The sequence below is a fragment of the Micropterus dolomieu genome, linkage group LG07 (genome assembly GCF_021292245.1).
Source record: "Micropterus dolomieu isolate WLL.071019.BEF.003 ecotype Adirondacks linkage group LG07, ASM2129224v1, whole genome shotgun sequence".
Lineage (NCBI taxonomy): Eukaryota > Metazoa > Chordata > Actinopteri > Centrarchiformes > Centrarchidae > Micropterus > Micropterus dolomieu.
In genome coordinates, this window is record NC_060156.1 from 27867886 (window position 1) to 27881344 (window position 13459).

General features: G+C 40.9%; 1 protein-coding gene across 1 annotated transcript; it reads left to right on the forward strand.

Annotated features, from left to right (window-relative positions):
* On the forward strand, positions 1-13459 carry lss (lanosterol synthase (2,3-oxidosqualene-lanosterol cyclase)). Its single transcript, XM_046054957.1, has 22 exons — positions 1-271; positions 1748-1916; positions 2202-2340; positions 2758-2866; positions 3297-3418; positions 3726-3822; positions 6151-6286; positions 7660-7768; positions 8455-8573; positions 8731-8828; positions 9057-9084; positions 9392-9448; positions 10048-10119; positions 10322-10372; positions 10492-10641; positions 10801-10897; positions 11243-11348; positions 11677-11742; positions 11835-11915; positions 12033-12203; positions 12477-12555; positions 12709-13459. The coding sequence occupies exons 1-22, from the start codon at positions 159-161 to the stop codon at positions 12844-12846; spliced, it is 2307 nt and encodes a 768-aa protein (XP_045910913.1). The 5' UTR covers positions 1-158; the 3' UTR covers positions 12847-13459.

The window sequence follows — 13459 nt, forward strand, 5'->3', positions numbered from 1 at the left end:
CTTCTCCGCCCAAACGGTTGGTGATTGGACAGCCGAGTCTCTGCTCATGTCTCTCCATGTAGTGAACTCCTCGGACGGCACGGCGAGGTGCTCTGGGAAATGAAGTCTGAATTGTGCTGAACAATGAGCTGTACTTTAGTAGAAACACTACATTTCCCATGAATGAAGCAGAAGAGGCAGAGCCTTCAGAGCAGCTAAAAAGAAATTCGTTCATATGGTTCAGCGGAGGATTCAACTCTTTTCTGTCAATCACAGACATGACTGAGGGAACGTGAGTATTTTGTTTTATTTAACGGAAAGTTTCGCCGAAATAATGAGGTTAAAGCGATGGGAGGTGATAAAAAGTTTGAGTCAAAATGGCTGAACTAAACTGGAACGTTAGTTTAAACAGTTGTGCCAGATGTGATGTTATCACTGTCAGAACTGGTTTCTCGTTTATGAGTGTAGTGATTGGTACTATTTAAGCCTCTTTCTCAGGATGAGAGACCAGTGTAAGGACATTATGTCAGGTGGGAAATATGTGGGCCTGTCCAAAGTTGGGACAGCTGGGTCATGAGAGGGACTGAACTTTCAGCTGGTAAAGCTTTGAGATGGACAACCTGTAACAAAATGCCTTTATTGAAACGAAATCCACTGTCATGAAGACCTGAAGCAGAAACTGCCTTATTGTGGACAGGCTATACATACAGGGAATTTGATCTTGACTTTTTTTGTTGTCGCTCTCACTGTATTTAGAAATACAACTAAGAAACAAGGACAATAAAGGTAAACAAACAGTATTAGCTATTATGTACATACAAGTTGGTGAAATACTATGAATAAAAATAAAAATTGGGTCTGTATGTATAAGTAACCATACAACAATGAACAACAACATATAAAAAGTATATACAAGGCAGAATGATTCTGTATATTGTAAACAAGAATACAATAGTGCAGAGTGCAGATATTGCTGGAATAGCCTAAACATCAAATGATTAATGTAACAGGTTGCTTTTATATGTAGGTGTAGGTGGATATGCACAGCATATGCATATATACATGTGAACACATTGATATGTATGTTAAAATAGCTACGTATGTCATCTAAAAATATAAAAAATACCACTGATGTTAACTGTTCAGAGTAATGGCCTGTAAGAAGAAACAGTTCTTGTGGTTCTTCTGGCGTAGCCTACAGTGGCCTTATAGCACCTACCAGTGGGGAAAAGTTGGAACAGGTTGTGTCCAGGGTGTAACGGTCTGCAGTGATGGTTCCAGCCCGTTTCCTGACTCTGGACATGTATATGTCCTGAATGGAGGGCCGTATGGCGCCAGTGATTTTCTCTGCAGTCCTGATTGTCCATTGTAGTCTGCTCCTGTCTTGTTTGGTGGCCGATCCGAACCAGACTGTGGTGGATGTGCAGAGGTCAGACCCGATATTTGTATTTTGATCAGAACTGGATCAGCAGCTTCTTTGGCAAATTGAGCTGACGCAGGAAGTACATCCTGGGCTGGGCCTTTGATGACTTTGTCGATTTGATGTTGAGTTCCTACTTTAGGTCTCAGAAACCTGAAGGCTTACACAGCAGACACAGTGCACAGGATGATGATGGAGGTTAGTTAGGGGGGGCGACTCCTGAATATTTCTAGTTTGTGAGATTTTATGGTAGCCTACGTATACTGCGAAATATGATACGTTCAAGAATCCAATAGTATACTGAATAATCAGATGATCTAACATTGGAAAACTTGCTGTGTCTGCCAGGCACTTGCGGAGGCGAGGCGGGCCGTACAGGACAGAGCCAGCCACAGACATGAGCCGCTGGAGGCTGACGAATGTCGAGGGCAGGCAGACCTGGCGCTACGTGGAAGATCAGGACAGCCCAGACAGGGAGCAGACCATGCTGGAAGCCCATTCTCTAGGCTTGGACACGGTAGGTTTTGCTTCAAATGGCCAAAAAAATCACCTGGCTTGTGATCGTTGCTTATTCACGCTCTGGGTTCATTTGAGATGACTGTATAATATATGCTAAACAATGGAGTGTATAGTTACTATAAAGTGAATAGTGAAAGATTTTAGTTGTAGCCCTGGATATGTCTTATATATTCTTATATATAAACATAGATAGAATAGATATTTTTAGTTGTGTGGCTGGTAAACCCCTGAAATGTCTAACATTTGTCTGGTGTTCATTTCTAATCACCAATTCTCTCCACAGAGTAAGTTTGTGCCTGGCTCTCCAGCTGCCCACACAGCTGTAGATGCAGCTCTGAAAGGTATGCACTTCTACAGCCACCTCCAGGCCGAGGACGGTCACTGGGCAGGGGACTACGGCGGACCCCTCTTCCTGCTCCCAGGTAGAGCCAAATCCTTCCCGTCTGTGTCTTTTATATATCTGACACCTGTAAATGCACTCTGCTCTAATCAGGTGACATCAGGTGAAACGATGGACCACATTTTGCAAAAGAAATCACCTCTCGTCACCGTGTGGAGATCAGTGTGCAAAGTTGGCTAAGTGCAGCAGCTGAAAAGCGGTGTTGGATTTTTGTTTTCGATTTGTGCATAGTTTTTAATGAAAGCTCAACAGCGTATCAGCCATCTTCAACCATCATTTACATCTGTTTGCTAAATTTGATTGATAAAGGTGGTGTGGGAAAACAGATGATGGTGAAAAGAGGACTTTCAGGCGGGGCTGTTACACTAAACAGACAAGGAATCAGTTGGCACATGTGCGTCTGTGTCTCACTGCATGGGTGTTCGGTTCTGTGCTTCAGGGCTCCTGATCACATGCCATGTGGCTAAGATCCCTCTGGCCGAGGCCTGGAAGAAAGAGATGGTGAGGTACCTGCGCTCCGTCCAGCTGCCAGACGGAGGCTGGGGTCTGTAAGTCAACCGCACACTTTTTTTGTCTTTTGATATCCACGCATGTCATATCACTAATGTGCTTCTACTGTAAGAGGAGTTCATGTCTTTAGTACTTCTGAGTAAGGTCACTGTAACAGGCAACACGTACGGTTTGCAAAGTGTCATTTCAGCAAAGGCAACCTCCAAACATGGAAAAATGTCCATACCTCTGACAGCTGTACAAGCATAATTTTGTCATCATCATAATCCAGAAATGATAGGGTCTGTGTTTTTAGTCAGATGTAATGTAATGATAGAAGCATCTACTACTACTGGTGTAGTACTTAGTAGACGTGTCCATTCTTCCCCACTGAAATAATTACAGGAGAGACATCCTAAAACTCAAAGGGTAAGACTGTCTGGAATATTGATTGTGGCAGCATAGTGGATGTATTTTGTTTTTCTTCAGACATATTGAAGATAAGTCTACCGTCTTTGGCACAGCGCTGAGCTACACCTCATTAAGGATCCTGGGAGTAGATCCTGATGATCCAGATGTGGTTCGAGCCAGGAATAACCTGCACAGCAAAGGTGGGAAGGAACAAATTAAATCTGCAGTCAGTCACACGCAGTAATATATATTGATAGAAATAGCGCTGATTACTGATCATCTTTGTGTACTGAGAGCACACAGGTATCCAAACACACTGCCATCCCAAAACGTCCAAATCTGAAAACAGTTTTTATGGGGAATATGTTACCCCTTTGTGTTTCGTAAAGGCATATTTCTTGTAAATTAAAAAGGTGATGTGAGCTATAGTCAGTGCTTATCGCAATAAACATGTCAGTTATTTGTGGCTTCATACTATAGCTGTCTGTGTTTTTTGTGTTTGTATAGGCGGCGCTGTGGGGATTCCCTCATGGGGTAAATTCTGGTTGGCCATTTTAAATGTCTACAGTTGGGAGGGAATGAACACACTGCTACCAGAGATGTGGTAAGTTGGACGTTCTTCCATCCCATCCCAACATCCCATTTTGTCCTCTTCTACCCATCAGTCATGCTTGTTATACAGTATTCTCAGGGGGCTTAATTGATGTAACAGGGAAAGGTAAGACAGGTCTAGAGTCATTAGCTGACCCCCACAAGACCTTCCAGCTCTAGTTATTTCTCTCATGTAATTGTCCTTGTTGGGGAGACGACAGCTAGACTGATAAGGTAGAAGCAGTAGCTCAGGCGTCAGGCTGGCAGATATCAGTGTTCTCTGGGAATCTTACAAGGTTGAGTCCTACAAGAGTGTTTACAAGAACTCACTGGCTCCACGGATTAGAGTACAACTCATGGATAGAATAGATTCTAATATGACGAAGTCTAAACATCAGAAAGATGACCTAATAGAGAAACCTACAGGCACTAGGGGGAAGACAGAAACATAAAAGGGACCAAAAGATTTGATCCTTCAGATTTGGTGTTGGCATTTGACGTGTTCACATGTTGCATGCTGGCACTGTATCTCCTCAGCCGGGCCCAGTCAACCATGCTTTGTTAAGTCTTCATCAGTCTCTGAAACTTTTACATCACACCTCAACCTGCCTCACAATATTTCTTTAACAATGCTTTAAGTAACGTTACACCCAAAAAGCTTAAGGATCTCAGTGGGATTACTTTAACTTTTGTACCTCATTATGATATTAGGATGAAACTGTGATCGCTTTTGTCTTGCACTTTCTCTCAATGAACTTTCTGTAGGTGGCGCTCTATTCTTTGTTTGTTCAGCCATGGTGGCTATTGCTGCTCATGCTGACAAGGAAAATGAGAGGTTGCCTGCACACTGCAAGCTGCAATCTCCCAGGAGGCACGTTTCAGCCAGCAGTGTCTTCATCAGACAAACATCCATGTGTACAAAAAGCTCCCAACTGAACATCCTCCTCAGCTTTTTCTTTCTATGTTTTTTTTTTTTTCCTACACTTGTACTCAACTCAATGCTTGGATGTGCACACTATCCACTATCTTAGCTTGTTCATGATAACCGCCCACTTCTGTCTTCCTTGCAAACTGCTGGTGCTGCAGCTGGAACTGTAAATGGTATCACTGCCTAGTGCAGAATGTTTTAAGACCAGACATCAAATGTTTAGAACAGTACCTTTAAAAAAGTTTCCGGAAACATGGCCGTAACCAGCTATGAGGTCACCAAGCTCCGGACCTCCGTAATTATATGTAGGCCTATTAATAAAAAACACAATCAACACTATCAACTTAAATGAAGGCTTTAGAACCATGCAGGTGCAGCTGATTATTCCAGAGCAAGCCTCTTTTCAAGTTGAAAAACTGTTTCCCCATCAGTGTCAGACCTGGGGAAGCTCCTCTGTTTGCGGGCAGAGTTTTGGCCCGTACGTTTTGTGAATTTCAGGGTGGGTGAAATAGGATGAAGCGTCTCCCCAATAAGAGAGTGTAAGAGAGAGTCAGAATGTAATGTTAAGTAATGTGCTGTGTTCTTCTCCACATCCACAAACTATCACACACACAGTCCAGGTTCATCCAGTGAAACTGTCTGGAGTAAAGCAGTCATCCTCTTGATAAATTCTGAGCTCCATAAGAGCATCTCAACATTTCACAGGCAGCAAGTTGACTTCTGTTTCCTTTGTCCTGCCCTGTTAAATTTTTAACTACAGGTTTTTGTTTTTGCTGCATAAATGTCCCACGGTATTGGCTGTGACCTAACTGTGCGCATGGAAATGCTTAAATGACCGACAGCAGCCTCTCTAATCATTAAAATACATCGTCAAAGAAAACACTTTTCAATTCAACACAAAAAAGAAACCACCTGGAAAGCTACAAGGGCCAGTAGAGGTGGGGTAAATATGAGAAAATAAGTAGTTTTAGTTACATTTAGCCTAATGCATGTTGTGAAGATTAGTATATCCAGATTTTGCACTACCTGAGCTTGTATGTCTGCGTCTCTTATTTTATGCAATTTCAGTGAGCCAAGCAGTGGGGAGAAAGACCATGTCTGTAGTGTGAGCATCAACCAAACAGTGCTTTGTCCACTGCGCGTTTTAAGCCTTCACTGCGCGCACACATGCCCACATATTACCATAATTACCTATTACCAATTTTTTTTTTTAAATGAAAATCCGGACCTCACTAATTTTAAACCCTGGATACAGCCCTGTCCTGAAGTGAGAACAGACTGAATCACTGTTGTTTATGTTATGTCAACTGGTATCACGGAGCATCTGTCTTTGCCACAGGGCAAACAGGACAGGAAATGTGTTTTTCTCTGTGTGAATTTGGGGGTTGATGGATGTATTTTTGTTTGTTCCAGGCTGTTCCCCACTTGGATGCCAGCCCACCCCTCTACCCTGTGGTGCCACTGCCGCCAGGTCTACCTCCCCATGAGTTATTGTTACGCTGTCAGACTGGCTGCAGAGGAAGACTCCCTGGTTCTCAGCCTCAGACAGGTGCTGGAACACAATGGGCGTGATAAGCTTTGAAGTTTGGCAGTTAGTTTGGTAGTGGGCAGTACGTTCCTGTCTTGTTGTTTGCTGTGAGGATGATATGTTCTAATATTAAGACATAATTAAAGTTCAGAGCTCCACCTAACAATTATTTTCACTTATCATTAATTTCAGTAAATCTGTCACCGATATTTCTTATCAATTGATTGACTGTTAAGACTATGACATGTCAGAGAAAAAGTAAGAATGCCTCACAGGTTTTTAGAGTCCAAGGGGATGTCTGGAGATTACCCAAAGATGGGTTTCAAATAAGAGAAAAGCAGAAGCTAAACCAGCAAATGTTTGGCATTCAATTCCACATCAAATGACTTAAATGTTGAATTGATTGTAATATGAAATGTAAAATGTAAAATTGTTGCCAATTACTTTTCTGTTGATTTCATTTATTTAATAATTGATTAAATTTTTCTGTCGGATGCTGACAGAGTTAAAGGTCAAGAACATCTTTGTTCAGTCATAAGATTTCTTGAGTTAACACTACAACTGTAAAGTTTTCTACTGGAAAAATGTGCTGCCTTGGTAATTAACAAAGCATTGTTTAGGTTTTAAAAAGGTATTTAATTAAAAATTACAGTACTTTTTATCAAACCATTCAGTGATTCTGTGTCCTGTATGGAAGCATCTGCATTCATTATATTTCTCCACTCATTTATTCAGGAGTAGAATCTTCCTTTTGTGTGATCCAAGGGTGTCACTTTGAGTTGAAAAGTGGTGGGGACATAAAGGCTTAGGGGCATGATGACACAAGTGTGTCACAAGACTTGACGATGGTCAAAAACAAGATGAGGAGATTTTGTAGAAATAAGAAGATTTTGAGCATTAAACACTTCCACTTTCCTGCATTCTGGAGACATTTTCTGCTCCAATTCATGGTGGAAATGTCTTTATTTATATAAATAGAAATTCAGCTGGCAGGTGACTATTAATAAATATTAAAATATTACAGAATATAATGCAGTAATCAGCAGCTTGGTTTTATTTTTTAGCTTAAATTACTTTTACATTTGTTTCTTCTATATTTAAATTGCATTGCATGTTTTCGTATTATACAAATAAGCCTTTCTCAGAACATTTTAATTTGTTAGTTAACATTTCTTGCTGCAAGCTCTTTTTCAGAACAGTTTTAAGAAATGCTTACAAAAAGTGATGGCAACAAAATCAGCCATTTCAAAATTTTTAGACCACCTTTAAACTACGTAGAGGGAGCACCTAATGCAGTTTTTCTTTTATTTCAACAGTCTTGGACTGAACACCAAATCACAAACTATATTTATGCTTTTGCATAACCAAGTATTGTCATGTTCTTTGGATTCTAGGAGCTTTATGTCCAGGACTATGCAACCATTAACTGGCCTGATCAGAGGAACAACGTGGCAGCATGTGACATGTATACGCCTCACAGCACACTGCTCAATGTCGCTTACAGTAAGTATTCACACAGCACACTGTGTGATAAATTACCACCTACAGAAGCATGTTGCTGTAAAACGGGCAGCACATAATGACCAATATCAACAAATGTTTTTTATCATGTTATTACTCGGGGTGTGACGAGATAAAAATGGGACAATGTTTTTCTGGACATGTCAGAGAACACAGATATGTGGGAGAGATTCTGAATGTGCAGAAAGTTTTAAACAGAAAAGCTGCTGAAACAGGAGTTTCTAACTGAATTAAAATAAATTAATTTATTGTTGAGGTGAAAAGGTGCCACATGCACATTAGGGTATTTAAGTGTCCAGTATTTATTATATTTCCCCAAACAAAGACACTAGAGAGGAGGGAAGACTAGATCATGCCTGCGTGTGTGCTGACTAACTTAATGCTCAAAATGTTCATATATTTCATCATTGAAGAATTCTTAAAAAATAGTGTTAAAATCTTGCCTTGTCCCAATATCGTGACTCATCATTTAAGCTGTAAGTGTATTATCACACCTCTAGTTATTAATTTTGAAATAGTTATGAAGCAATGCGCTCACCAACAGGAACTCAAGTGAGACATACTAAATAAAATAAAAACATTAAGCATATCTTGGGCTACAGGATGTTTTTATGCAATCTCTGTGAATGACTCCCCTAACCTCGTGACTCTGTTTTGTCGCCCTGCAGTGGTGATGAATGTGTACGAAGCCCACCACAGCACCACACTGAGAGGAAGGGCTGTCAAAGAACTGTATGAACACATCCTGGCTGATGACCGCTTCACTAAATGTATCAGCATTGGACCGGTACTACATACAGAGACTAAAATCACAGATATCAATACGACAGAGAATGAACAGAGTTTGGCTACAACTTATTTCCATAGGTTTTTAAATCATCCTATTTAATCTGACCATGGAATAGAAAGAGAAGGTGTACACACAAAGTACTATTTCTCCTCAGATCTCTAAGACTATCAACATGCTGGTTCGCTGGTATGTGGATGGTCCCTCCTCTCCGGCCTTTCAGGAGCATGTGTCCAGGATCCCAGACTACCTCTGGTTAGTCAGCCGAGCTATATCAAAAACAAAACAAACTTTTTTTTTTTTCTTTTTTTCACTGATCAGAATTAGGTGTTCAGAAAAAACTCTTGTCAAGTACTTGCTGGATATTCTGACATATATTATAGTAGTATAATGTTGAAAACCGTTCAGTACTAATAAATCCTTAACCAAAGATGTGTAAGAAAGTATATAGCTGATAAACTGACAGTACATTCTGTGTTCCAGGTTGGGATTAGATGGCATGAAAATGCAGGTGAGAATTAGTTCTCTGCTCGTTTTGTATGTTGAGTGTTGAGTAAGTTGAGATGTAGTAGTAGTTTTGAAGCTATACAAAGTTGAATCGTAGGGTTGTCTCAAAGGCTCCCTAGAAAATTGATGTGTGGACTGAAAACTACCTTAAAACTAAATTAACTTTTCACCTTTATTCTTTTAGCCTACTTGCTGGTTTCATACTTACATTTTGTACATATATTATGTCCTGCAATAAGAGCTTCATTACACTCAGTGAGTTCAAATTTACCTTGAGTGTTTGCCTACTTTGTCCTTTTTGTGGTGCACAGGGGACCAATGGATCTCAACTCTGGGATACTTGCTTTGCTGTACAGGCTTTCCTTGAGGTAACGCAAAAGTGGCAGCGCAATGTGCTGTATCAAGATGAAAGATCAAAACACTACATAACTGTCCTCCATTATTGTTATTAATGCAAGCGAGCAAGTTCAGGATTTGTTCTTTCTTTCTGACTCTGGCTGCTGCAGTTTGTGTTAGCTGTAGTCGGCCAACAATCTTTTCAGGCAGACTAGTTAGGAGAGCTTTGCAGTAATACATCCAACAACAGATACTGTATATGTATGTACAAGTTATTCTGCGTCAGCCTGAGACAAAAAGAATGTGATTCTAGATATGTTTTTAAGATGATAAAAAGTTGTTGTTGTAATGTTTCACAATCAAGGATAACACCCAGAATTCTGACTTGTCTATGATGCTGTTTTAGTTGTAGTTGAAGTAGAAAGGCAACAAGTAGCTGCAATATGTATTAACTGAAATACAGTGGACCCAATATTGAGCCCTGAGGGACCCCACATATGACATCAGCTTTCCAATATGTAAAAGTTCCAATAGCAAATTGTTGTCCTCAGATAAGATGTGAAACAGGCAACAAACAAGAAGAAAAGAGCATCTAGCTGGTTACAATATGGTGTTTGTTGGGGTCTTTCAGGCAAGAGCCCAGGATAACCCAAGGCTAGCCAAGTGCCTCCGAGATGCCCATCAGTTTCTCACCATCACACAGGTACCTCCAACATCTCAGTTACACGGTTTTCATTATCTTGCAGGAATAAAACACATATCTTAATATTCTACTGGTTTAAAGTGTTTGGCAGTGTTTTTTAATCAGTACTGAAAACAGCCAGGTGTGCTACAGATCAGAACAGTGAAATCTGAACTGCTTTGATAAAAGGGATTTCTTATGCCTGACTTTTCGACTCTAACAGATACCTGAGAATCCTCCCGAGTACCAGAAGTACTACAGACAAATGAACAAGGTGAAACTGATATCACACAACAGGCACAAATATTGTTGAATAAACGGACAAATATTGTTGAAAAAATGGATCAAATGCCTTTGGAAGGCATTGAAAGGAAGCCGTTCTTTTTTTGTCAGGGAGGTTTCCCCTTCAGCACCCGCGACTGTGGTTGGATCGTGGCTGACTGCACAGCGGAGGGCCTGAAGTCAGTGATGCTGCTGCATGAGCTCTGTCCCTCCATTGGCCAGCCTGTCTCCTCAGAGCGCCTATATGATGCTGTCCAAGTGGTGAGTCTGCAGTGAGTAAAGGACTGGAAGACTAATTGACCTTTTTTGAACTTTTGTACTCCCATGACTAATTTCTTTCTCCTTCTACACATGTGCTTCTGCTACTTTAGTCTTTCAGCATTACAGCTCTTTCCCCATGTGTCTGTCTTCTCCTTGTAGCTCCTGAGCATGAGAAACTCTGACGGTGGATTTGCCACATATGAAACTAAGAGAGGAGGGAAACTCCTGGAGCTGCTTAACCCCTCTGAGGTGTTTGGTAGGTCTGGTACCAACATCATACTGCCTACACCCTTTCATAGCACTTCACTGCCATCATATCAGTTGGTTGTTGATTGTACCTGACCTCAGTTCACTGCCAGCAGTGTTATTCAACCTGCACATGCAGATGTAAAAAAGAAAAACAATGAGCAGATATCAACATGACATTCCTTTCTCCTATCAACATTCAAAGGCTGCAAAATGCAATATTATGACCTTTTCAATATAAAAGGGCAAATAGCCTAATAATGACATGTTTCCCTGTTAAAAACAGAATGCAGTATTTGTTGTTAATTGTGATGTGATATTAGTAACCCTGTATCGCTCTATCCCTCACAAACAGGTGACATCATGATAGATTATACCTATGTGGAGTGTACCTCAGCAGTAATGCAGGCTCTGAGGCACTTCCAGAGGGCCTACCCTGAACACCGTGCTGAGGAGATAAGGTACACTACACACCCACACATTTATTTCTGCACACATATTGGTTAGAATTACTGAATGACACAAACGGCTGACCAATCTGATGGAATAATTAAAACATGAATTACCCTCAACAAATTTCAGACTGAAGTGGCTTTAATGTATGTCCCAAGTTTATATTTGTTGTCACCCTGAGTGTTGCATTTAGTCTGATTTTATTTTTTTAAAGACATGAAGGCAGAGCAATTCACAAAAAACAGCTGACACACACTGGGGGGGGGGGGATATTTTAAACTCTTCAGGGAAGAGGGGAAGGTTTTCTGTTTATGGGTTTGTTGATTCCTTTTCCAGCTCGACTCTACGAGACGGGCTGGAGTACTGCAGGAGGGTGCAGAGGCCTGACGGATCCTGGGAAGGGTGAGACTACACTTGCTTTTTAAATATCTGATATCCTACCTAATGGACAGCTCATGTTAAATTAAAAATACTCCTTTTGTGCTTGTGCTCAGGTCCTGGGGAGTGTGCTTCACATATGGAACATGGTTTGGCCTTGAAGCCTTTGCATGTATGGGGCACATCTACAAGGACGAGTAAGAGTTCCAAAGACAGACATTACACCATGTACTCCTTAACATGCCAAACCACACAGGACATCCATGGACCCCTAGCTTACATACTTAATTACATTGCTGTGCCTCTGTTAACAGGTATGTGTGTGCAGAGGTGCAGAAAGCGTGTCAGTTCCTGTTGGACATGCAGATGTCAGATGGAGGCTGGGGGGAGGACTTTGAGTCATGCGAGTACCGGCGCTACATCCAGAGCAGCACGGCTCAGATCCACAACACCTGCTGGGCTTTGTTGGGCCTCATGGCTGTCAGGTAAAACAGTGTTCAGCTCAGAAGCTTGGCATTTGTGCTACATTACAATGAGACCTGAGAGAACTGCTGATGCAAAAGAGCATAGGTGGTCTAGGTTAGAATGAAGCTCTCCTGTTGATTTTAGTTGTGTCATGAATTTATGTCTTTAGTTGCTGTTGCCTTTGATTGCATGCATGCATACAATGCTGTGTTTCATGTTTCAGTACACATGACTACAAAAGGAACTTCCAGTTGTTGACTTGAACACTCAAATCTATTTGTGTACATACCCAGGCATCCTGACAAGGGGGCCATTGAGAAAGGAGTACAGCTGCTGATTGACAAGCAGCTGCCTAACGGTGACTGGCCACAGGTAAGTCTCATATATTTTATTAATACCATGTCTTATACTCTAATTAGGCTTACTTTAAACTACCATTATTACAACAAAAACAAATGAGTCCAATAGCAGTAAAATATATAATGTGAGCTTTGACATGTGTTGTTCTGTTCTTCCCCTCCTCAGGAGAATATTGCAGGTGTGTTCAACAAGAGCTGTGCTATAAGCTACACCTCCTACAGAAACATCTTCCCAGTCTGGACCCTTGGCCGCTTCTCAACACTTTACCCCAGCAATCCATTGGCTGGGAAGATCAAGCTGTGAAGACCTTTAAAAGGTCATAGTTCATCTGACTATCTTCCAGGACGAAGAAACATAATGTCTTCAACAGCATTCAGACAATCAATGGAAAGTGTATATTCTTTTGTGGGTGACATCTTTTCTGACACGACCACAACTGCCCTGACGGATTATCAAGTGTTAATTCAGTCTTCAAATGATGCATCATTTCTGTGTCTGTGTGTAGCTACACTATGGACAAATTAACACTTCATCTGTGTTGAATCCATCAGATAAAGTAACGCATTTTATTCTTAGAATTTTATTTCTATGTTGACATTCCAGGATGACTCCTCTACCAGAGCTTATCTTTACAGATCTGTTGTGATAATCTGCTGCTATCCAAGACGCCCAGTTAATGTGCGCTGGTTTATAAATTGTATAAAAGCATTTATGTCCATGTTGCCTTATATCCCTGTCCCTCACTTAACATGTCCATTTATAATGAATAATTTTTCGTTGGTGTTATCACGACTGAATGTGTATTTGATGAATGTACTTTACATTGGTTGGTGCTCTGCCAAATATCAAACAGAGAGCACATATGGAAATTAAAGCAATTCTTCTATTTAGAAAAATAATTAAAACAAGCAATGAA

Excerpts from the sequence above, each read along its gene's own strand:
- lss (XM_046054957.1), top strand. The coding sequence starts at position 159 with ATGAATGAAGCAGAAGAGGCAGAGCCTTCAGAGCAGCTAAAAAGAAAT. Across the intron at positions 2,867-3,296 it reads CCAGACGGAGGCTGGGGTCT|ACATATTGAAGATAAGTCTA; the intron begins GTAAGTCAACCG and ends GTTTTTCTTCAG. Across the intron at positions 3,823-6,150 it reads ACACTGCTACCAGAGATGTG|GCTGTTCCCCACTTGGATGC; the intron begins GTAAGTTGGACG and ends TGTTTGTTCCAG.